The sequence below is a fragment of the Rasamsonia emersonii genome (genome assembly GCF_000968595.1).
Source record: "Rasamsonia emersonii CBS 393.64 chromosome Unknown ctg1118621759679, whole genome shotgun sequence".
NCBI lineage: Eukaryota > Fungi > Ascomycota > Eurotiomycetes > Eurotiales > Trichocomaceae > Rasamsonia > Rasamsonia emersonii.
The window spans coordinates 1-24,075 of record NW_013563337.1 but is presented as its reverse complement, the minus strand read 5'-3'; the positions used below and the strand labels follow the sequence as shown (position 1 = coordinate 24,075).

Sequence of the window (24,075 nt, the reverse complement as noted above, 5' to 3'; positions counted from 1 at the left end):
TTGATTGATAATTTAGTTTCCACAGAATTTCAGGATTGGACGCGTTCAACGAACTTTCATTGGCTGATGTTATTTTTCATCACTCCAGTCGCTATGGAATTGATTGATCTTATCTAACGTGAACCATCAACAAAAAAGACAATATGTCTTCTTCTGAACACCCTGCTGCTACTCCTGCTGCTGCTGCTACTGCTGCTTCCTCAGGGGTATACGCTGCTCAACCTGCTTTTCCGCTCCTCGCTTCGTCTTTACTGTCTAGATATTGTCATCATCAGAATTATCACAATCGCAATCATCATCAAGAGGATGATCAGAAGGAGCAGAATGATCATGATAATGCTACTGCAACTATTCCTGCTACAAACGACGCCAAGCCAACGACGGCATGGAATCTCATGACGGATTTTGAAAAGGGTGTGAGGACTCGAGACGACAGCGACAGCTGCAGCCACATCTTCCGATGCGGCACCACGATCGGATTTTCCTGGCTGAAGAAGGAGGGGTGGTGGAATGCGCGTGGACTTCGATCGGTGGAGCAGGAGGATCAGTGTAGGGAGAGGGTTGGGGAGGTGCGTATTGCATTGCCTTTACGTTCGTTGTCCAGGTGTCCTCTCATCTCCTTCATTTGATTGTTGAAGTATATCTGCATATCTGCTGCTAACGCATTACGTCTTTTTTCTTTTATCACGACCAGCTACCTCGAAGACTCCTCGCCTCTCTCCTCCTAAGAAGTAAAGAGAGCAGTCGTTCATCTCCACAACCAAAAGCATTCATCATCCACCCGAGCAATTCCAGCACTTTTGCTCCAGAGACATTACTGCAGGATGTACTGAGTCTTGACCGTCGTCATCATGAACCTGCTGTTTCGTCATTACTATCTCGCGACGAGGCCATCACCCTCCTAGACGCCGTCCAGCTTCTTGCCGTGTATGACTTTCCCAGCGCTGTGCAGGCTATCAGCCAGGTGTCGGATGCGCTGCATGAACTACAGCAGGGACGACGAAAACACCCCTCGGGAGAAGAACAAGAAGAAGAGGAGGATGAACCCATCCTCCTCATCGTCGAAGGCCTAGACGCCCTAACAGAGAGCGTAATCCGCACCTCCAACCCCCTCCGCGGCAGCGCCCTCCTGATGCCTGCGCTGCGGACGCTAACGCATCTATCGCGGGCGTATGCGTCGTTTCTGTCCGTTTTGCTGGTCAATACCCTCGGACTGGGGGGAACAACATCAGCAGGAGCATATCAAAAACCGGCATCTGCTGATAATACTCCCCAGTCCGTTCCCATTACTGTTACAGAAGATCGAACCCGAGCATCGATACTAAATCCCGACGATGGCGGCTTACAGTCTATTTTCTTTCGCTCAGCATCAGCATCAGCAGGGTCATGGTCAAGAGCAGGAGCAGGAACAGGCTCACTCCTCCCAACCCTCCTATCGCGCACCCTCGACCAAGGCATCGACTCGCACCTCCTGCTTTCGTCGGTGAAAGGAAAGAGCGTTGTCGAAGTGATTAAGGATCGGACGGGTGATGGGGTTGGGAAGTGGTGTGTTTGGGGGTAGACCTCTCAGACACCATAATGAAAGCATATGAATTATTTGAGGAAACAGAAAGGAAGGATAAATGAACGCGGTTGACGATGATATAATATTATTATGTACACATAGAGTACAGTGCAATTACTACTAGGAAGTTTATCTCCAGACGAACCCACAGATCTAGATGATCTAGATGCCTAATTAAATTATATCTGAATCTGATATCTGATCTATTTATTCTATGAAGGTATGGATGGATAACATAACATGCATGATTGATTGACTTCATCCCTAACCAAACCCAACCAATAAATCAACCAGCCAACCAGCCAGAAGAAAAGACAGACCAACTCCACCAACTCCAACCCCATAATAAATAAATAGACATAATAGACATAATACAATATATTACACTCACTCAACTGTTTGCTGCTCAGACTCCCTCTCAGCCCACATACGCAAAACAGCCCGCTCAACGACTGCCTCGGCCTCGCGCTCGCACTTCCGTAGATCCTGCTGCACCATGCTCTCCTCGAACAAGACGTCTTGCTGGTGCACCTTCACCCACTGCTTGTGCCGCTCGCAGCGCTTCTTCAGACAGACCCCCCGCGCAAAGGCCTCGAAGTCGTGGTCGTCGCCATCATTGGCGTCTGCGTCAGCCATCTGGTGATCGCCGTCGGCGTCAGTGGCAGTGGCAGCACCATTGTCCACTGGCTCTGGCTCCAGATTTCCCTCTTGCAACGCCTTCTTCCCCGCTTCTGAGAGCCGCCACTCGTCGAACTCGTCGTCGTTCCACGACAGCCGCGAATCGAACCCGCAGATGTCCTTCCAGCCGCCCTTCGGGTCTGTCTGCTTCAGCCGCTCCAGCACGTTCTTTGCCCGCTGTCGCACCAGCGCGAGGAACTGGTTCCGCGCCCGTAGCATCTCCCTGCGATAGAGCAGGTCGTCGCGCTGCTTTCGGAGCTTCTGCAGTTTCGCCTCCTCGTCCAGGGAATATGTCAGGTTCGGAGGGTGGAAGTCCAGGCCCATCTTGTTACTGTGCGCATTGTTCTGTTGGTTGTTGCCATTGGCCTCCCCTGCTGGTGGCGGCGGAGGCGGCGGCGGAGGTGACACCAAGCGATCTCCCAACCTGCGAAATTCCTCTGCGGAAGAGACGCCCATGATGGCGGCCTTCAAGTCCCCCGCAGTCAAAACGCCGCCTCGGCTGCCGAGATCCTCGAGATTCTCCTTGTCATCCTCTTCCTCGTCGTTGGTGGCTGCTCCGTCCTCCATGTTAGAATCAACATCGCCCTCGACACTGTGGCTATCCCTGTGGTGATCCTTTGTCGTTCCGCGACGACCATTAGGACCAGACTGTTGGCCAGACGAAGAGCTCTTCAAATTCAGATGCTGGGTCATGCGTCGAAAGAATTCACGCCCGTGTTCGTCCGAACAATACTTGCTCGGGTTTTTCTTTCTCAGACGGGCCGGTTTCCTGCAGCCTTTTAATCGACACATTGGTTTCCATGTTGTCTTGCCCTTTCCTGCCGCCTGACAGTTTGGACCTAAGACATGTCAGCCCAGAATACGCTGTAAATAGAGGAAAATGAAGTGGGAAGATACTTACAAATATACTTGTCGATCAAGTCTGCGTCTTGCGGGTCAATATTCACACACTTCCCATGGAACCAGTCCTCACAACCACCATCACACCCGATCATCCATGTATGGTTGTCGGGCTTGCGACAGATGCAGAAAACCTCGTCTGCGTTCACATCGCTATCCTCTTCTGCTGCCTCTCCCTCCGGCGCGTTCTTGGCAGACTTCTTCCTACCACCTCTCTTATTTTCGGGCTTATTATCAGGGGCTGGAGACCCTGCCACAGAGGCAGATCCTTGTTTCTTGCCTGCAGGATCCTTGCTCGCCCGAGACGACGGCGTATTAGAACGACCATCGACACTATCAGCATCGAGGTTGTCCACTTTACGTTTCTTCGGCGCGGTCTTCTTGGTTGCCGTGCCTTTCTTCGTCGATGCTGACGACTTCCTTCCACCGGGTCCGAGCTTCGATGGAGCCGATGGCGACGATCTCTCGGAAGACGACGCCCGCGACATCGATCCACCCTTCTTAAGGTCGCTGATCTTTTTCGGCGTTGGGTGTTCATCGGGAAGGTCACTCCCGTCCAGCTGGCCGAGATGGGTAGTGACGCCCTCAGTAGAGCTCATGGGGACTTTATCTAGGCTTGTTGCTGATGGTTCGGTTTTCACTTTCGGTCCCAAGTCTTCTTGGCCGTCTGCTGCTGTAGGCTCTCTGATGCTTTCCAGTTCGTCATAAAGATCAGCCCATGCCTGCTCTTCTGCCGACTCTTCCCCAGGAGTCGCTAGGTAGGACCGTTCTGGTGTTCGCAGTTGACGATGGACGCGTTTTGCTCTGTTAATCCCGAAGAAACCGCTTCGACGCCAGCCCAGGATCCCCACTACTCGACCATTGTTGACTATAATATTGGATCGTGTCATATCATTGTGCACTAGACACAGGTTCTCCCCATCTTCCTTCTTCGCAAAGAGGATCTCTCGCTCGAGCTCTTGCATATCTGGTTGCGATACTGTGTTGAGACCTTGACAGACGTACGAAGGAGCATCGGGAGATTTATCGGCGGACGCAAGACGTTGTAGGATCTGGCGACACTGCAGCTTGAGATTCTGTCGCTCCTTCTCGGGTAGATATCTCCATGCCACCTCCAGGGACACGCCCGGTATTCGAGACTCCACCGTCACATTTTTCCCGTCAATGGTCCCACAGAAGAGTATCGTCGGCACGGCGACATTCAGGTCCTTCAGGACATCTTCTGCCTTCCTCGCTGCACATAGCTCGTTCGCATTCAGGAAAGAGTATCTCTCCGCAGCAGGCCCGTCCGACGCCTCCTGGTCTACCCGGATGATGACTTTGCCTGCGGCGAAGGCAGCCCTTGTCCCGAACTCGTTCAGAAAATTCTCGGGCGTACAATACTGCTCCAATACCTCCTTCCAGTAAGGTACTGACTCCGGCTCGGATCCGTACCAGTAATTGTAGCGAGGGGTGAAATCGTCAGGGCGGGGAGTGTAGCGACCGTAGTGCGGACTACGCGCGAGGTAGGGGTCATTCTCCGGTACCTTTTTGGGGTCTGCCTCGTAGGGATTGACTGCCATCTCCGTAGAAGTGATTGACATCCCACAGCGTCAATCTCCTAGAAGCGTAGAACCATCAACCTGTCAGCTTCTCTTGTTGTCACGCCCCTCGAACTAAGCACAAACACCGGTATCCGAGTGACTAACCCACAACCTGAGCCTCGAGATTATAAGGGTTTCTCCGACGCGGTGTTGCTTCGACGAAGGAGCATGATGTAAGGTGTTGGATGTTTCACTCGCGATTCATCGGTGAGGCCCGTGTCGACACGAGAGCTGAGCCGACGGCTGCTTATGGCGTCTGAGAGCGAAATTGCATTGATATTCCACTCATCCGTAAGGTGCACAAGAACCGAGATGTTGAAGAAACGATGATATTCTGCGTGGACAGGTTGACGTCAAAGCAGTCTCGGTGGGTATTGTGTCCAGTCAGACTGAGGCTTTCCGTCGAAACACGCTGGTTTGCTGACGAGTTTGCGCTTCCAATCACGTCCGAAGTAGTTTTTTGAAATGTCTGCAAAGAGTATGAAAAGGAGGTGTGCAATTCTAATGTCAAGGATCTGTCGCGTGCAGCTGGAAAAAGCGTGGCAGCGGAGTCGGAGTTCTGCCGCGACGGCGCGTTGGCAAGTGCGGGGACTTGAAAGTTGAACCCTTCCCACTCATTTCCTCGATACGGATATTTACTGCCTGCACCGACTTAATTAAGGTCGAACTTCCAGCTATGTCGAACACATAAGCATCATGTTTGATGCTGGATCTCTTCACTGCATATTGAGGAGTACGACAGCACTCGCCATGTCCTAACCAATATCCTACGAGCGGAAGGAAGAAAGGCAGTTTGTTACATGACGAGCTCAACAACCACACAAACTCTAGACTTTTGGTGTCTAAAACGTTTGGACGGAGATTATCGTCCGCTCTTGTGTATCAGTATTCAGTACAATGCTCTACAATCTGTACTCCGTAACTGCCAAGGACAGCTACTCTGCTGCCAGCATCCATCTAGTCTGTTGCTATATCCCATTGGCCTGGCAAAAAATTAAGAGATATTTAGTGTTGCAACGCTTTCGTCGTTCTTGCACAACAATTTGGCATCTCCTCTAGACTCCATGCTTAATCATTGATAAACTGCGGGGACTATAGGCTGCCATGCAGCAAGTGCATGTGATTGAGCAACCAACTCTAGAAGAATTCGGAGTCTCAGGATAATGGATTGATGACCTAGTTGGATCTGGTCAGCTCAATCTTCCGAGCAGGCGATCAGACTCTAGGGATGTGACATGGACTGCGCTGGATGTTGCATAGACTGATGTGTACGTCTAAACGCCCTATACAGGGTAGTTTCCCTCCATGTTTCTATCCGCAGTAGATAGCACACAATTAAGCAGGCGTATGTAGTGCCGACATCGCAGATGTACATCATGCAACTCCGAAATCTCATGTATGCAGGTTGACAGTTAGCCACCTACTGAATCGTGGTTCCAGTCTCTGTTCTCATTCTTGTTGCGGCTTGCATGAGACGTCTTGTCATTTGCTCCGACTCGAGTCCGTCAATGGACCACCACAGGGGTGCAGACTGCAGGGCAGCATATCACAGGCGCCAGTGTAGTCCTGTTTTAAATTCATTGATGCCACTGCACATCTTTCGATTTGAGTCACACTCTCTTTGCATTAGACTCGAGCAGCATGACTTGGTAGAGTTTTTTCGACGATAGCTTTTCTCCGTAGTGATTGGGAACTCCTGGCCTCTCAGGATTAATTATGCGCTATGTTTTGAAAACGTGTCGTCAGTATTCACATCTTTGGTATCTTTCATCTTGCAGACTCCGAACTCCCAATATTTTCTATTAACAGTATGTCACCGGCAAGGTCAATATACTAGGAACTGATAGCCGAACAGCTGCTCACCTGCAAGAGGAACATAACGCATACTTCAACGGATGGATATGCAACTGTTAATTATCACCGGCGATAAAATAATATTAGCTCTGAGTGTGTACCATCGTCAGTTAACACTGGAATCATACGATAATACGTGCCAAGCGACCAGGATCGAGACGGACGGTCTGGAGATATCTGCTGTAAAGGCCTAATTTCCGCCGTATATCCACCCAGAGGTTCTCTGTCAAAAGACCGGTGGCTTATCTGATTGTTTGGTTAGCTCAACTTAGTAGCAATTTGGACGGTTCCATTATTAGGCGTCGATTGATAAAGTAAAGCCACAATAATAAACCTGAAGTCCCAAAGTCCTAATGCTTACCTATCTTCTGGCAACCTGCATGAAGCGCCTGTCTGAATTTTTTTTCCGCTGGGCTAGTAGATCGTAGAACAATCGATCCTTAGCCTTCACAACGATGCCGTCATACGGCTGATCCTTGAGTCCAGGTCGTACCGTTGTAGTGGCAAGATGTCCGTGCATGTTGACATAAGATCTTAGTCTCTGACATTCAAAATCCTGTCATGTTTCGAACTTGTAGTCATGGCGAGTTAGCGCCATCCGATCTATTATTAGATTCATCTTTGGAGAATCAATCAAACCCTGCAAGTCTTGACCTGTTCAACGCACAGTATAATTCGCAGATCATTCAATCTTTATCCACATCCAACGGTCCCAATCTTGTAACGAATCCGGAGTACGGAGTACGGAGTAATCCTCCGTATGCTTGTGCTGATCTTCACCGCTTAAAGGTTATCAGCTCGTTCTCTAGCCTGGTCGAGGTCAGCCCCAAGTCGCATCGCCCTTCTTATTGGCCATCATTCTCCTCGACAGCCACGTTCGGGCGCCAGCAGAGACAGTCTCCAACTATTAGGGTATCGTGCTATGTGGCGCTGGCGTACGGCGTGAACTGCTTGAGTAGGATGATCGGAGGCGCCTCCCGCGACCCATGTTCCTGGCTAGATCTGTGGGGCTGTCAACTCCATTGAACCCCGTTTCAAGTGGATTATCATCAACAGCTCGCGGGCTAAGACGGTTTCATTTCTTTTCTTGACGTCGGAAGTATACAGAGTAGAGACTGTCACTGTGTCTGTCGACCATCTGGCGTTCTGACTGATTGATCCGCCGTTGCAGTCCTGGCCAGCAGGCTCCCAGGCAGTCTCCGCTCCTGAATCCGGTTGTCTCAATGCAAACAGTCAATGGCGTGACCGCACTGTGTGTAAAGTGTGAAAGATCATTATCTGCACCAGTCTTTCTGAGATCTAGCAAACATGTCGAACACAGACAAGTCTGGACAGAAGCGGTGGCAGTTCATCGACTCGTCCAAGGATAATGCGGACAATTTGACCCGAGTCAAGCGCCATGTCATGCAGGAGTATATGCGCCAGAAGCGTCTCGAAGCCCAGCGGCGAGAGGGCATGACAGAGAGCAGCGGTGATGATGGGCGGAAGTCACAGACCAGGAAGCGCCAAAGACCAAGGAGGACGCAGACAGCAAAGTCCTCCAGCTCGACGACAAGCGGGGAAACCAGCAGGCGAATTGCGGTGAAGAAAGAATCGCGCGAAGGCACGGAGGACGAGGCGGAGGAAGTCGTGCGGTTCAGTCTCTCCAAGGAAGCATCGCCGCTGCAGACGATGCTCAGTGCCGCTCGAACAGATCCATTCGACACGCTGCCACTGCGGCTGAGCCCAGAAGACCAGCATCTTTTTGATTTCTATGTGAACGAGATGCCCGCGTGCTCCTATGGAAGCCACTTTCGGACGAAGAAGGCGCACAACTGGTACACGGAGGTCTTTGTGCCCGAGGCGATGAAAGGCGCCCTCACTTTCGTCAACACGATTCTCGTCCACGCCGCAAACACGTGGGCCTGGGTGCACAACCAGACAGAGACCACGAGCACTCTGTTGCATCGACAGCGGGCAATCTCCATGCTGAAAAACCATATGAACAAGTTCCCCCATGATATCTCGGATAACGCCATCACTGCCTGCATGAGTGCCGCCGCGCTGGAGGACTTTGATCCTCGACCAGAACGCAAGAAGATCAGCTGGATACACATGCGACAGGCTCAACGGATGATTCGAGATCGAGGAGGACCAGCTGCGTTCGAGAACACGAAGCTGGCGATGCTGATCAACTGGCAGGACTACATCCTGGCGGGTTACGAGACCAACGGACCCAGCTTTTACTACGAGCACAACCCATCCTTCCCCCGACTAGCTGGGGACGTCATTCCTGCTCTCTCTTCTGCTGCGTCGTTTGTCTCCTCCTTGCCATCTCCACCAAATTCGACCTCTTCTGTCTCTCCTGGTCGCACTCGCACTCCATCTCCCTGTTCACGATCCGCCGTCCGCCACAGTCGTTTCCCACTCTTACCCGAGCAGGAAGTACGACTGCAGTGCGAGGAGTTCATCGACTTCCTCAACCGCTGCGAGCAGCTCGCACAGCGTCAAAGGGGGTCTCTTCCAAAGAGCAGTGCACCCACGCGCCACTCGGTTTTTCAGGAAGGCTCCATCCTGCACCGGATCCTCGCATCACCTCCGGGGCGACGCTTTACCGCGACAGGGAACCGGAAGCAGTTCATTGCACGCCTCGCGTCGGCGATGATGATCAATGCCGCCCTCTGGGACTACCGCTCGTCAATCCCACGGACAGAGGCCTTCCTGAAGAGTCTGGAGCAGAGGGTCCTGGACAGCGAAGTGGACATGAGCGGGTCCGTCGAGGCCCTTCTTCAGATCCTTCTCGCATGCAAAGACGGCTTCGACGAGGATGAATCATCCGTCAACAGTCCTTACTACTCACCTCCCGAGCTCCATCATGACGCTCCCGATTTTTCGCAGTATTCTGCAACGGCGACCTCGCCGTTCGCGAGACCTTGGTTTGTCGGCCGGATGCTGAAGATCGCGAAACGACTCAGTCTGGAGTCGTGGATGCACGTCAACAGTCTCCTCTTTTCGTGCTTGACGCTCCAGATCCAGCAGCCTGTCATGCCCTCCTGGGAGAGTGAGCTGCGGCGCGAGATTCTCGAAGCTCCGTTGACGAGCTACGTGATGCGTGCGTTGCAATAGAGGCCGTCTTTTTTTTGTTTCTTCTACTCTTGTGTTCCCTCTGTATTGTAGATACCACTATATATCCTTTTGTTTTTTTTTCTGGCGCATACGGCGATTAGATATTGTATTGACAGTTGCTGTTCATTTCTTTCCTTTCGGACTCGATCTATTCTATTCTTCTTTTTTTAATTCATTTACTATTACTATGATTATGATAGGGTCAGTTATTAGGGTATGGATATCCAGGAGACGGAGATCGAAATTGATGGACAGAGGTGTGAGGGCGTACAAAACGTACAGTACAAAATGCTTCTACCGCTACGTATTGTTTTCACTTTCTAATACAATGTCTACGCTTTATACGTCTTCTTTTTTTTGCCCCTTTTTATCTTTCCAGAAGTACGGAGTAAGTAAGCAGATGCGCGTAGAAGTGCAGTACTTCTATTCGTAACATACCTAATGTAGGTATCTACTGTATCTGTTCAACTTCGTCTTCGCTAAAAATAAAAATAAAAGTCTCTCGTACCTTGTAAATTGATTGATTGATTGATTCATTCATTCATTCACTGATTATTTATAGATACACCATCGATTATCAATCAATAGCTAAATAAAGATAATGAATAGAAAATATGACACGGAATCTCATGAAAAAGTCAAGAATTTCTCATTTCCCCGTGCAATAAATTGTAGTATATATAGTTGAATTTATTTATTTAAAGGTTGATCGTCCCGCATTTCCCGTCGTCATCTGTGGACTGTGTGGGAGAGTATCTATCTATCTCAACCGTGTTTGATGCGAATGGATCCGTTTCTGCCATCATCACCATCAGCATCACCATCATTGTTGTTTCCATTGTTGATGGCGTTGTTGATGGCAATGTCGTCGCTGTGGACATCGCCAAAAATCTCGCCCACGTCTTCGAGCGACCGGCCCACTGTTTCCGGGTACCAGAACCAGACGATAGCTGCACCGGCCCAGTTGAAGGCCGTGAAGCAGTAGAAGAAGCGATACCCCAGCCGGCTCAGGCCGATGGGCCCGCACTGCGCAAAGACGAGGTTGAGACTCCAGTTCGTGAAGGTCGAGAGGCTGGTGCCGCGGGCGCGGATGGCGGTGGGGAAGATCTCGGACGGATACACCCAGGAGATCAGACCTAAGGCCGTGAAGAACAGCGTGAAGACGAAAAACATGCTGATGGCGGCGCGGAGGGCGGCGGCGTTGGTGGACGAGTCTGGGTTGAAGTAGTGCGCCAGGGTGGCCTCGACGCAGAGGGTCGCGCCCATGCCCAGCATCGACGGGATCAGGAGCTTGCGCCGTCCGATCCGGTCGACGAACGCCATGAAGACCGTGTTCCAGAACACGGCCAGGGCGCCCCAGATGCCGATTATCATGAGCGAGGTGGACGTCGACAGGCCGAGGGTGGCGTAGATGCGCGGACCGTAGTACTGGATGACGTTTGTGCCGGAACACTGCGTGAAAGCCTGGATCCCGCATGCAAGCAGGACTCGTTGGCGCGAGCGAGGGTGCGCAAAAAGCTGTCGCCAGGATCGGGCAACCGTACGGCGTTCGACGTCGATAGTCTCACGGATCCGCAGGAATTCGTGCTCCACGAGATCCCTGTTCGACTCTGCACGGTTCAGATGCAGGCGAGTAAGAACGGAGCGGGCTGTCTCCTCTTTGCCATGCTCGATGAGCCAGCGAGGCGTCTCGGGGACGAAGAGAGTCCCACCGGAAATCAGAAGGGCTGGGATGACCTGGAAGGACAGCGGGAAGCGCCAGGAGAAAGAGTCCGTGTATAGCGAGCAGCCGTATCCAACCCATTGCTGAGATTATCAATATAAATAAGCGCCTAGCTCTATAGATACGGCTGCTTTATAATAAACTTACAGCCACCATGATTCCAACCCCGATCATCCACTGCTGCATCGATCCCAAAAGTCCTCGAATGCGTGGGGGAGCGACTTCAGACTGAAACGCATGTCAGGCAAATACCATGAATTATGGACAAGTCCAACTCACACAATACACTGGAATTGTCGCGGACATCATACCAACCGCCACGCCCGCGATGAAGCGGCCAGCTATGAGCATGGCCAGGGTGACGCAGCCTCCTTGCAGAGCTCCACCGAGAGTCGCCAGAAGGCCGCCCAGAAAGACAACGACCCGTCTTCCATAGGTGTCGGATATGAATGAAACTACAGCCGAACCGACAATTGCTCCGCCTATGATGAAGGTTGGCAGTGTCAGAAGCGTTGCACCTATTTCACTAGAAAGGGGACGAAAAAGCAGACCTGTATACGACGAGACGATTCCCCCCGTGGCAGCATCAGTCAAGGAGCCTCCAAACTTGGCGACGAAAGCAGGCTGGGCGATGCTGGACGAGATCACGCCGGAGTCATAGCCGAATAGAAACGAGCCCAGGGCAACATAGGCACAGCAGAAACTGACAAGGAGGTACGCCATTTGCAAGGCTATCGTTGAACGGTTAACCACAGATCACTAATAATCCAGACCAGATAAAATCAATGGCGGCATCGTTGATATATCGTCGGGTCACCTTCGACCGGCCGTAACAGTTAGTTAGGGAGAGGCAGCTGCATTTACTTGCGCGTTTGTTGCAACGAGAGAGAGGACTCGCTAAAGTCGAAGCGGGGAAGGATGGACGGCTGGAAAAAAAGAGAGAAAAAAAGGACGATGTTTCACATAACCCGTTTGTTGTACTGTACAACAATCAGGTAGAGATCTTCAGCCAAACGAACAGGGGTGGATGCAGATCAGCCAAATGAGATACGACGGGAACGAACGGTCCCGGTTTGCGACATGGATATCCCAGTCGCAGTCAGGGTGCAGAATCCATAGCTGAGAGCTGAATGGAGGTTGAGAAGGAAAGCGATGCAACTCGTCATTCTTCAGAGAGAAGACGCCTGCTTTCTTTTTAACCTGAAGTCCAGCATTCCCCTGAGGATGCTGTGCTGACAGCGGTGGGGAAGATCATGTCAAGCTTAACTTAAAATAAGAGCCGGCCCACATCAGATGTTCCTTAAATTCTCCTGACAGCACAAGACTTCTTGCTCCACAGTCAATGAATGACAGCTGTCAAATTAAATAGTTCGGATGATCAGTGAAAAGCATTAGATAAGAGTCTGATAAGCTTAGCTCGTACCCGGTATTAATACGAGGTCAAATCTACCTAATTATAGCGCAAGATTAATGTTATCTAGCTCCAATAAGTCTCCTAGGCTAACCCTTACATTCATCGAATGCTGCCTGGTGGCCTTCTTAGGTGTCCATCTTATTTTCCAAAGACAACCGACGGAGAAGCAGAAAAGCATGACCCAAAGATTGACCAGTCGACGCGGATTGGAGACGGAAGCATAAGAGTGAAAGTGAACTTCTACCCCAATGATCTCCGTCGCCCAGTTAGCTGTTCTCATTTGAGCGGCAGGGAATGAGAAACACCAAGTGGGAAGTGTGGAAACCTGGGGAGAATGATGATGCTTCAAGCAGCTTGGTTAGTCATCGTCCTAGAAACTACCGACCATGATTATGAAGATGGGAAACTGTTCATCAACAGCACCATCGAAAAGCAGGTAGCGGCGAAGGCCAGTGAATATTAGTAGTCCTCCTGGTCTACGCCGGCTAGGCCGGACACGAGGGGATCCTAAACGTCTGCTGTAAGTTGGTCTGGATGAGCAGCGTTCAATTCGAAGTGTGTCCTCTCGAACTTCATTTCCTGATTAGCACTCACTTACTTTGCAGGAACTTGCCTTGCGAATCTCTTGCGATACGATATCAGGTCATTTATCCAACTGTGTCTTCCCTCGTTCTATAGAATTCCTGAGACAATCAAATCCAATCCCCCTTACCGTTGAGGTAGGCAATACCCGTGCACTCTCAGAAAACTGCGCGTTGGGTCAGGTGAACTCTTGTATAATTCTGTCATAGGACTTCAGCGGGAAGCTTGCTTTTTATTTTTTTAATTTTCCCTGTTTATCTGGGTCTGAAAATCAGAGAGCTTTTCACATGACATAATCTTCAAGGCCGTGGTGAATACCGTGAGGAAATGAGGGCGGCTCCATTGACGAAGTCGTGGGACCTCTACAAAAGAAAAAAAGAAAAGAAAAAGCAGAAATAGTGTAGTATACAAGTGAGTCATTTACTACGCAGAAGCTGCATATACTTAGTATACTTATTAGTAATTAATACCATACCTAACAGCTTCTGCTCTACGGAGTAATAGGAATAATTTTGCCTCTTCTAGCTTCTTATTGTAAGCTTGATTCCGTCATAAATAAGGAAAACCTTAAGTAGTAAAACAGAGTGATTATCTTATCTAGAAACCGGTCTCGTTGCACAATTGATCTAGCAAATAAATTATTTCTTTAAATATAGTATAATACTTGCTTTCCAATACCGTAATTCACTATACAACTATTATGGTCTCTTTGACTCAGGTACCTATCCTAGCTTCATTATGTCATGTCATGTGGCGTGTACAATATGGAATGTGTTGATTGATAATGAAAGAAACCCCCGAACCCCACCCTGGATTTGATTCTCTTAAATCAACGTCTGCAAGACGGCCCGCAGCGGTCGCCATGTCCCACTTCCTTTCTATTATTATTCTCTGAACGATCTTCTTGGCTTTCAGGACAACGATCCAAAAATGGGAGTTACTCACATTGTCTTATTTCAATTCAAACCCGGCGTTAGCGCCGAAACTATGAAAGATGTATGTGCGTTAGAATCTGTCTATCTATCGATCGATCGATCGATCTAAAAGAGCAAACCATATTAATCAGGTTATCTCACAAGGTCTGTGCACGCATGCTCGCGCTGAAAGATCAATGCATCCACCCGTCATCGCAAAAACCTTATATCAAAGCTTCCAGCGGGGGTATAGACAACTCGATTGAGGGGATTCAGGTAATATTTTATTACAGCTGATATCTATCTGTTCCTGCCGTCTCTGTCTTTATATATTTTATGACCTCGCTAATTTGGAACAAGCACGGCATCACGCACGCATTCGTCGTGGAGTTTGAAAGTGCTGAAGATCGAGATTATTACGTCCAGAAGGACCCTGCGCATCGGGCTTTTGTGGAGAGCGTTGGAAGCGTTCTTGAAAAGGCTCAGGTTATTGATTTCACTCCGGGGGTGTTTTGAAGGAAATAAATCTTGGATCCAATGCAGAAAACTCGCTGTAGATAGACGAAGTAAGGAAATAACTGCAGCGATACGCTTTATGGGCTAGATTCCATCCAGACAGACAGACAAACAGACAACAAGGGTAATATCTGCCCATGGATTGTAATTACTCTCCGATATTATTTCTCTCACGTACGTATGCATGGTACTGTACATTCGCACCCCATGGAAAAGCTCCGGTAGTCAAGTGACCATACTCGACACGTAAATAATAACAATGATATTGACATCACAGTTGGCTGATATGCATCAAACCTGAGTCAGTTCCGAAGGGCGATTGTCTGAATCAAAGGAGTCAACGTTGACCTGTGCCTACGGCGAGGCTGCATTCCTTGTTTGTAATGTACTTGAGAATCTCAGTGAGACCTAAGATTCCCCCCCCCCTTCCCCCCCCCCCCTTGTCGATCCATCAACTGCATATCTCTACCCTTCAACACAGGTCTGAAGTGTTGAAGGTATCACGTCAACATCTGGTGTTCTCTACGGAGTACAGTATATTCTTGTTGTTTTCAATAATAGCTTTCTGTCAGTTGACCTCTGTATTGTATTACTAGTTGGAAAAAAAAACGACAGTCGAGGCAAAACTTCCTATACGCTGAGACATATGCCTCCGCCGATCTGCCCTGTATCGAGTTAGCTCCTCGCTATGACCTGCACCACCTGCAGTGTTAATCACATATCATTCTTCCTGCTTATGCAGTCGCCGCGTCTAGATTTAATTAACCGTTAGGAGCAGGTAAGACAAGAGACAAAAGATAAAAAAAAATTTCTTTTTGCCCCTTTTTCCTAGTTTCTTCTGTTGGGCTGGAAAAAAAAGGAACTTTTAAGTATTTATTCCATGAGTCCCTCGTATTATGGCGGCCAATAATAAGCATGCCCATTCTTTGCAGACGTCAGGCCGCTTGGCGGTGTTACGTATGAAACGGTTTTTATAGCGGCGAGTTCCCGTGACAGAATTTTCACTAGCGCGCCCCACAGAGTTCCATAAGGTTACTTCAGCCCCTTGGGCGGCGGTAATAGAATACGCCATGTACTCCGTAGTCTGCGTGCATAGTCCGTATTTTTATTTGGCCGCCCAGCCTCTGTCGCAATTCATTGCTTCGCGACCAGGCTTGGGAAGCGCTTATATTGCCATGGCACTAATGGCGCCAACCGTGTCGATCTTCCACAGCGTTGGACTAACGACATACGAAGTACGGAGTACGGAGTCGATACTCCGTAACCCTATGTAGGCTCCTACTCCGTCGTACTATCTGGCTCACGGCGAATGTCGTGTCCACTCTCCCATGTGGACTTTGCAGCAAGGTTGGTTCCACTGGGCACGGACTAAGCTTTTTGTGACGAGCCAGTCAGCAGCCGTCGGAAGGCATCGATCAGATAAGCCCCGACGATAGCACGCGCTTCTCTCCGAGCAACGCGCCCTTCTGATTCGCCCAGCTGGTTATATTACCAGGATACATTCTCAGCATCGAGGACACCTGCCCGTTGACCTTCCTGGGTCAGCCGCCGGTCAAGCCATGGATTATTAATATTACTTGACGATAACATGCAGCTGGTCAGCCCCGTTGCGAATTGGCCGTTTACTCGCCTGGACAGAGCGCAGGAAAAAGCTTGTTTTCCAGCGCAGGGCGGCCTACGTGATGACTCGACCGTTTTCGGACAAGTGAAAGCACTCGTCGGGTGTCTCGTCGATATCTGTACCCCAGACCCGGAGTGCCTTGTTTCTTCTTGGCAGTGCCATAGTGTCTCTTCAATGCTTAGAGAGAGGTATATTTGTGGTGCTAGTTGGGATGGCTGCGGTCGCTGTGGCGTTGGGTCCGGCCGGGCGCTTGTCCACCCCTGGATTGGAGGCTCGCTCTTGTCGCCGGGCTTCCCCTCCCCCTCCTGCCAGGCGTCGGAGTTAACACTGCTAAATTAATGCCTCAATGAGTCACGGTCGCGCGTCCATCGCTGGGCCTCGCTTAGGGTTCTCCTCTTCAATCGAGCACCGTCCGGCTCGATTGAAATTTATCGACCAGGGACACAGTCCTCTAGCCCTGCAGCTTCGGTATTCGTTCCGATGCCTGCGTCCTGTAGAGAGAGCGTCGGAGTTAAATGTGCTCCGTCCTCTGCAGCTTATCTCCCCGCCCTTCCCAGGAATTCGTCCCCGTGCATCCGCCACACACGACGGTGCGCGCTCTCTCGATCGAGTCTTGCGAGCGAGGCGACTGTCCGCTACGATCGCCGCGAGCGGATCTCGTTTTGCCCGATCCTTGGGCGCGCTGGATGCTCAGAGCGACTCGACCCTGGCGGCAGGGTCCTGCCAGATTCGGCACGGAGCGCTCTCCACTGGCCTGCTGGGCCCAGCGGGCACTAACTGACCAACTAGGAACTCTCCCAGGTCGCTCTTTCTGGTTCGCGGCCTCTCCAGACCTCGACCTGCTCTCCCAATCGAGACCATTCCCTTTTTCTCTCTTTCCTCTGCTCTCCCTGCCTCTTCTCTTTGTCCCCGCTGGACTTTGTTGCGTCCTGCCTCGCCCCGTCCTCGCTGTGTCTCTTCTCTTTCTCCTTGTGGCGCAGTTCTGACATCACGTTCCCGGGCGCAATTGCTCTCACCGCTTTGGCCGCTCGTCTGAATGAACTTTGTCCTGCGGTTCCACTGCTGCGGCCTGTGACGATTCGTCTCTTTTTTTTCCCCGATTCGAACTTCTTTCGTTCGTTTTTGTAGGTCTCTTGTTTTCTTTTGCTAGACGTCCTGAAACTCCCTTCGGTGCTTAATCGACGTCGTGTCGTGATCGCCGCTAGTTTTTACCCGAGAGAGCACGACAAAGACTGTGACTCTTGAGCTGCGCGCTTATATCGCGCCTAGGGCTGAGCCGTTATCAACCCCTCCGTCGTGTCGGACTATCCTATGCAAGTGATAGCTTCCTGCTGTCTCAAGAGTTCTCTATTACTGTGAAACGAAGCCGTTGCAGTGAGACATGATACCGTTCTAATCTACGCCCTGCACTGGTCTTCTGTATTTTCTTCCATGACTCTCTCTGGGCCCCGTTGTACTCTACCCCGCAATGGCTTCGCAGTCCAGCCCGATGCATTCGTCGCCCGGCGAGAACAATGAAGATGATTCAACCGCTTTATCGGAATCGCAATTTCATGCGCAAGAAGATGCGAGCGCAGCGGAGAACCAGGAAGACACTCCAGTGTCGGGCTCTCAGCAGGTAAAACAGCCTCCTCCCATGCAAAAGAGGAGAAGAGTGACTCGCGCATGCGATGAATGTCGTCGCAAGAAGATTAAATGTGACGGGAAGCAACCGTGTACCCACTGTACAGTATATAGCTATGGTAAGAGCTTCTTATCATGGAGCGAGCATCCATCTCTCTCGCTGACAATTTTGCTGGTAGAGTGTACATATGACCAGCCTTCCAACCGGCGGCGCAATCCGGCCCCCCAATATATCGAAGCATTGGAGAATCGTCTTCACAAGGCCGAGGCGCTTCTTAGAATTCTGGCTCCGGACATTAACCTCGACGACCCTCGTTTGGACCCGAATAACCCCGAGCAGCTCGCTGCGATGCTCAAGAGAGACAAGACTCAGGACCCGTTAGTCTCCAAACCTGGGACAGGGAGTTCGCAGCCTGATTCGAGTGCGGATGGTGGTGATGAATCCTTGTTGGAAACCATGGTGGAGAATTCTGGATCCCTGGACCTCGATGACCAAGGGCACTGGGATTATCACGGACACTCGTCAGGCGTCATATTTATGCAGCGGCTGCGAAAGCAGTTTGGCAATATGGTCATCCCCCCTCGTCCTGCGTCACGGTCGCGGCAGATATCGCAAGTCCTGGAGAGTCCCAAGTCCCAGTCGGAATCTCCGCAGGACTCCAACTCGAACTCGAACTCCTCCCTGCCCCCGACTCACGATCTGCCTTCAAAAGAGGTTGCCAGAAAACTCTGCCGCAATACCTTTGACCATGCCTGCGTGTTGATGCGCTTTGTTCACGAGCCCTCGTTCTTTGCTATGTTTGACCGCATATACGATACCCCCTGGGAGCAATTTACCAATGAAGAACACACTTTCCTACCTCTTCTCTATGTTGTCATTGCTGTTGGATGTCTCTTTTCAGACGACGTCGAGAGCACTCTCGATGTCGCAGGTTATGAAGGCGCCATAGGACAAGGGTAAGTTTCCCCCTCTTTCGTTCCAACGTGTTCGTGTATGTGTATATTGATGCCTTTTGCAGGTTTCACTACTTCAGGGCGGGGCGACATTTGCTCGATATCACCGACTGTCGTGACTTGACTTCTTTGCAAGCCATTTGCTTCATGGTTCTGTTCCTTCAGTCATCTGCAAAACTGAGCACCTGCTATTCGTACGTTGGCATCGCGCAGCGCGCGGCATTACGACTAGGCCTCCATCGCTCTGTTACCGCAAATTTCAACCCTGTTGAACAAGAACTGCGAAAGCGGATCTTTTGGGTTATTCGGAAAATGGATGTCTACGTCAGCACGCTCTTGGGGCTGCCCCAGATGGTGAGCGATGAAGACATCGACCAAGAATATCCATTGGAAATCGACGATGAGTTCATCACCCCGGAAGGGATCTTACCCATGCCACCTGGTCGAATCTCCTTGATGGCGGGTGCGAATGCACACGCTCGCCTGGTTGACATCATTGTCAAAGTGGTCAAATACATTTATCCGGTTAAAAATGCAAAACACAGGTCCAAGGGCGAGCACACCTACATGGTGAGCCATTCGAAAATCCGGGAGATCGAACGGGATCTTCAAGCCTGGATGGAAGCGTTGCCTCCCGCCCTGCGACATGGTGACGAGGTGTCCACCGAGTGGGAACGGTGAGTGGATCAAATCTGTATATAAAAATACGGGATTTTGCTGACTCTGCGATCATCAGCATGCGACAACTGCTCCGTATCAGCTACGCGCATGTCCAGATGTCCATGTATCGGCCCTTTTTGCATTATGTGTCGAACGGCTTTCAGTCGCAGGGGATCGATAAGCGGTCCTATGCATGTGCAGCAGCTTGCGTGAGCGTCGCCCGTAATACCGTCCATATCACTGCTGGGATGTACAAGAAAGGTCTCTTGAACGGTTCCTACTGGTTCACCATGTATACAACGTACTTTGCCATTTTGTCTCTCGTGTTCTTTGTTCTCGAGAACCCGGATTCGCCGTCAGCCAAGGATAGTGTGCTCAAGGACGCCTTGGAGGGCAAGAATACATTGGCAGGATTGGCCAAGAAGAGCATGGCTGCCGATCGATGCGCTCAGAGTCTCAACGTAAGTCGCCTCTTTTTTTTTTTCTTTTTCATTCATTGATCGTGACGATGAGCTAACCAGAATCGTGCAGTCTCTTTTCAAGCATCTCCCCGAAAAATTAAGAAGCCGCCAGAGCTCTTCTGCTCATCCCGTGAATCTGAAGAGACCGAATCCTTCGAATAATGTCACCAGGCCGAAGGGGCAACGGACGCCTTCGAGCGGCTCGCAATTTAGCATGCCACAACGTGCCCACACTTTCCCAGCGCAGTTGATGCAGTCGAGGGCGCCGGCAGAATCGGCCAAAACACCAGCGGCTGTTGATGACAACTGGGCATTCGATCCTCGATCCTTTGCCAAGGAAACCTCGACCGGAGTCTCGGGAGAACCTCAATCATCTCCATCCCCAGCATTTACGAGCGATCAAATCAATCAAACTTCAGGTTCTCCGTTGACAGCATCGCCTGGGCAACAGCCGTCTTCGACCCAGCCACTTGATGCCGCACAAAATATGCCGGATCTGATGCCTATCATGTTTCCATCGGGCGATCCTTTCGCGTACCCAACCCAGCCTATGTCCACCTTGGAAGATGGCCATTTCAAAAATGACCGTTCGGGCCCGTCCGCGCAGTTTCCCATGGACGCAACCACGCAAAGCGGCACGGCATCATCGACAGCGGGTAATGCCACCCTTCGGTCCTCCACGCCCGCTGTCGATACTTTCCCAAGTCTCCAAGGTTTCCCCAGCGAAATCAGAGTTTCGACGACGCTGCCGCCTCAATTTCAACATCTGAATCTGCAATCTCAAGTGCAGTCGCCGGCATCGCATTCTTCGACTCCGGCCAGCAATGAAATGATCCAAAGCCCCGACCTCGTCTCCCTTCCCAATCAGAATTTCATGTGGCAGGGCCTGAGCTTTGGGGGTCAGAACATGATGAATAACCAGCCGCAATCCCAACAGCAAGCGTCGGGCCCGAATGACGTGCGATTCGACGGTGTCAGTACGAATGGTATCAGCCCCATGGGAATGGCCTTGGACATGAATGTGAATTTCGACGACGTTTTCGGCAATGTTGGCATGAGCTCTGGCAATGGATACCCTGGGAATGATGACTGGAGTCAGTGGATGAATGTTGGAGTTTGAGAGTTCTGGTTTCATGCAGACCTCCACATTGTCACTGGCGTATGACGGCCGAACTTTTTAGTATCTATTCTTTTTCTTTTCCTTCGTCGATCTGGCTGTGTTGTTCTGCTATACTAATGTCCATGGAATGTGAAATGGACTTGGGACTGTGACGGTATACATACATACATAATTGCATGGAAAGCATATATTATGCCCCTTGCCCTGCCCTTTTTTTTTCTTTTCGCCTCCTTTGTGATCTAGTGACCATGATGTTATTCCTCCTGGCGTTTTGAGATGGGCACAAAAGCTGCAGAGATTGCGTTTTTTTTTTCCTTCTACACGGGCGGGTGGAAAGGGGAAACGGCGGTTCTGTGTATTTTCGTTGTTTCCGACAATATAGGGGTTGATACCAGCAGGATGCATGAGTGATGAGGGCCTGGATATACTGTATCTACTTCTAGCAATGTTAATATGGTTTAGATTGAAGCGTGGTCTAGCGTGGTCTGGCAGAGAGGAAGTTTGATATTTCATGTTCCGACGACATTAGCAGTGGATTGTCTGTAGCAGTGTCTGTTGATGATCTGATTCTAGATCGTCTCCACTTCGGACGGAGCTCTCCCGTGCCCGCAGACGCAATCGTGCCGCACAGCTCGGTCGGAGCGTCATAGCTCTTTGAACAGCAGTCTTTTCAAGGCTTCCACCTTTATCGCGATATCAATTGATTTAAGAGACTTGTGATGCAATCTTAGAGGCACCGAAGTCAACCAATTCCTCGCTTTTCTGTCCTGTGGACACCTCCTGCCGCGGCAGGCACTCGAGGCCAGACCATGCCGGCCCTTCCGGGAGCATCCTCGATCTTCACATGGATCTTGTACCTCGTGCCGCTGTACATCTTTGTTCTCTCCCCGCTATTGCGCACGATCTTCCCATCCGAGCGTGCAGATGGCTTGCTGGGCGATGACGACGACTACGATGACGGCCAGCTCGTGCCGGCGCTGAACACTACCGACGACAGCTTCATCAGCCCCGAAGACGATACGCCGCTCAATTGCCCTGCGGACGAGTACCGCGTGCATATCTTCTCCCGCACTCCGCTGGTGATTTATATTGAGAATTTCTTGAGTGATCAGGAGGCGGATCATCTAGTTGCTGTCAGGTATGTTGGGTCTTGCCGTGGCGTGGTCGCAGCATTGACAAGCCTTTTTTCTATTTTTTTTTCTAGTGAAGGGAAATATGTCCCCTCGATCGTCTACGATGGTGTCTCCGAGCGCGTCGACCCTTCCACACGGCTCTCCGACCGTGCTTTGCTCGAGCGTGACCATGTCGTGCGTTGTCTAGAGGAGCGAGCGCGATCCTTCCAGGGCTGGCGGCCCAACCTGTACATTGAGCGCATGTGGGCTCAGCGATACAACGTCTCGGGCCACTACCGGCATCACTACGACTGGACGGGCTCGTCGCGACACGCAGACCGCGTGAGCACGTTCATGGTGTATCTCAACGCGGACTGCACGGGAGGCGGCACGAATTTCCCGCGACTGCCCAAGCCCAAGGCCCCGAAGTGGTGTCGGTTTATCGAGTGCGATGGCGAAGACGAACACAGTCAGCACGGAGGACGAACGGACAGGAAACAACCCAAGCCGGAGGGTGTCACCTTTAAGCCCATCAAGGGGAATGCCATCTTCTGGGAGAATTTGCGCCCTGACGGGACCGGGTACCCGGAGACGTGGCACGCGGCCTTGCCAGTGGAGTCTGGGACAAAGGTTGGCCTGAACATCTGGAGCTGGTATCAACCGCCGGTTCGCAGGAAGAAAGGACGTGATTGAGGTCTTCTCGTATGGAATACGAGTCCATTCGCACGAAGCAGATTGACTGTCACTCGGAAAGCCACATGACAAGTATCCGGAGGAGGAACTACTTGTGCTGCCCAGCGGGGAAGAGAGCGAGCAACTGTCGAGTCGTTTACAGCCGCATCCCCTGGACTGGGCACTCTCAGTCCTATCATGATCCCAGACTTGAGGGAAACCTGGAAACTGCCGTCGTGCATCTAACAGACGCCACCTATCCTAGGTGTTTTAAATATATATATATTTGTATGGGTATCTATATGTGTATACGTGTATATAAGTACAAAGCTCAGCGCAGACAGGCAACTACTGTTGCATGTATAGAGAAGCAGAAGAAATGGCGATAAGACCATCGCATAGACAACAAAACAGTAAGCACTTCCTGCTGGAAGCTATCTGTATTCTGGAAGCCATCATAATCTTCATGAAGACTCCAATTATGGCGCTTCTCACCGGTTCTCCGAGTGTCGAAACATTGCAAACGTCGCTGGTCATTCTACTTATCTTCTTTCCCCCCGCAATATATTATTCGTCTTCTCCTTCCTCTCCTCCATCCTTCCCTTCTCCAACGAACAAACGCCCTTCGCCCATCCAACTCGACCAGGCTGAGTGAGCTTTTTTTTTGTCTGTTTGGCGCCCGCCGCTCGCCAAGAGATCCAGCTTCGATGGGATTTCTTGGACTGGCTTGGCTAACTTGGCCGCCGATCCCGCGCGAGCGGCCAGCGGCCAAGAAAAAATTCGCACGCAAGAGAAAAGCCAAGTAGCCAAGGCAAGGGAGAAGGGAAGTTAGAGAGGAGAGGGGGCCAAGAACGAAGAAGCGCGGGCAGGAACAAGCCCACGAGGAGCACGCAACACAACACGAGGTATTAATCAATTAATTAAAATTGATTAGCCTGTAACTGTCCCGAGAGGAGGAGGAGGAGGAGGAGGAGGAGGAGGAGGAGGAGGAGGAGGAGGAGGAGGAGGAGGAGAAGATC

The 24,075-nt window shown here is 50.9% G+C and overlaps 6 protein-coding genes across 6 annotated transcripts; 4 read left to right on the top strand and 2 right to left on the bottom strand.

Moving 5' to 3' along the window:
• Window positions 1-143: 143 nt before the first annotated feature.
• On the top strand, window positions 144-1,725 carry T310_0481 (uncharacterized protein; the record flags this gene model as incomplete). The annotated part of the gene is made up of 3 exons (XM_013476615.1): window positions 144-569; window positions 695-1,545; window positions 1,674-1,725. The coding sequence occupies 3 exons, from the start codon at window positions 144-146 to the stop codon at window positions 1,723-1,725; spliced, it is 1,329 nt and encodes a 442-aa protein (XP_013332069.1).
• A 226-nt stretch (window positions 1,726-1,951) lies between these two features.
• On the bottom strand, window positions 1,952-4,704 carry T310_0480 (PHD transcription factor; the record flags this gene model as incomplete). Its single annotated transcript, XM_013476614.1, has 2 exons — window positions 1,952-3,081; window positions 3,144-4,704. 2 exons carry the CDS (start codon window positions 4,702-4,704, stop codon window positions 1,952-1,954), a joined length of 2,691 nt encoding a protein of 896 aa, XP_013332068.1.
• A 3,183-nt stretch (window positions 4,705-7,887) lies between these two features.
• Window positions 7,888-10,167, top strand: T310_0479 (Sigma-70 region 2 family protein; the record flags this gene model as incomplete). Its single annotated transcript, XM_013476613.1, has 3 exons — window positions 7,888-9,670; window positions 9,885-10,072; window positions 10,132-10,167. 3 exons carry the CDS (start codon window positions 7,888-7,890, stop codon window positions 10,165-10,167), a joined length of 2,007 nt encoding a protein of 668 aa, XP_013332067.1.
• A 282-nt stretch (window positions 10,168-10,449) lies between these two features.
• On the bottom strand, window positions 10,450-12,130 carry T310_0478 (Sugar transporter; the record flags this gene model as incomplete). Its single annotated transcript, XM_013476612.1, has 3 exons — window positions 10,450-11,490; window positions 11,555-11,635; window positions 11,687-12,130. The coding sequence occupies 3 exons, from the start codon at window positions 12,128-12,130 to the stop codon at window positions 10,450-10,452; spliced, it is 1,566 nt and encodes a 521-aa protein (XP_013332066.1).
• Window positions 12,131-17,922: 5,792 nt separating this feature from the next.
• T310_0477 (C6 transcription factor (Mut3)) lies at window positions 17,923-21,272 on the top strand (the record flags this gene model as incomplete). The annotated part of the gene is made up of 4 exons (XM_013476611.1): window positions 17,923-19,034; window positions 19,097-19,708; window positions 19,768-20,152; window positions 20,223-21,272. 4 exons carry the CDS (start codon window positions 17,923-17,925, stop codon window positions 21,270-21,272), a joined length of 3,159 nt encoding a protein of 1,052 aa, XP_013332065.1.
• Window positions 21,273-22,081: 809 nt separating this feature from the next.
• On the top strand, window positions 22,082-23,077 carry T310_0476 (Uncharacterized protein; the record flags this gene model as incomplete). The annotated part of the gene is made up of 2 exons (XM_013476610.1): window positions 22,082-22,410; window positions 22,477-23,077. The coding sequence occupies 2 exons, from the start codon at window positions 22,082-22,084 to the stop codon at window positions 23,075-23,077; spliced, it is 930 nt and encodes a 309-aa protein (XP_013332064.1).
• Between the last annotated feature and the right edge of the window lie 998 nt (window positions 23,078-24,075).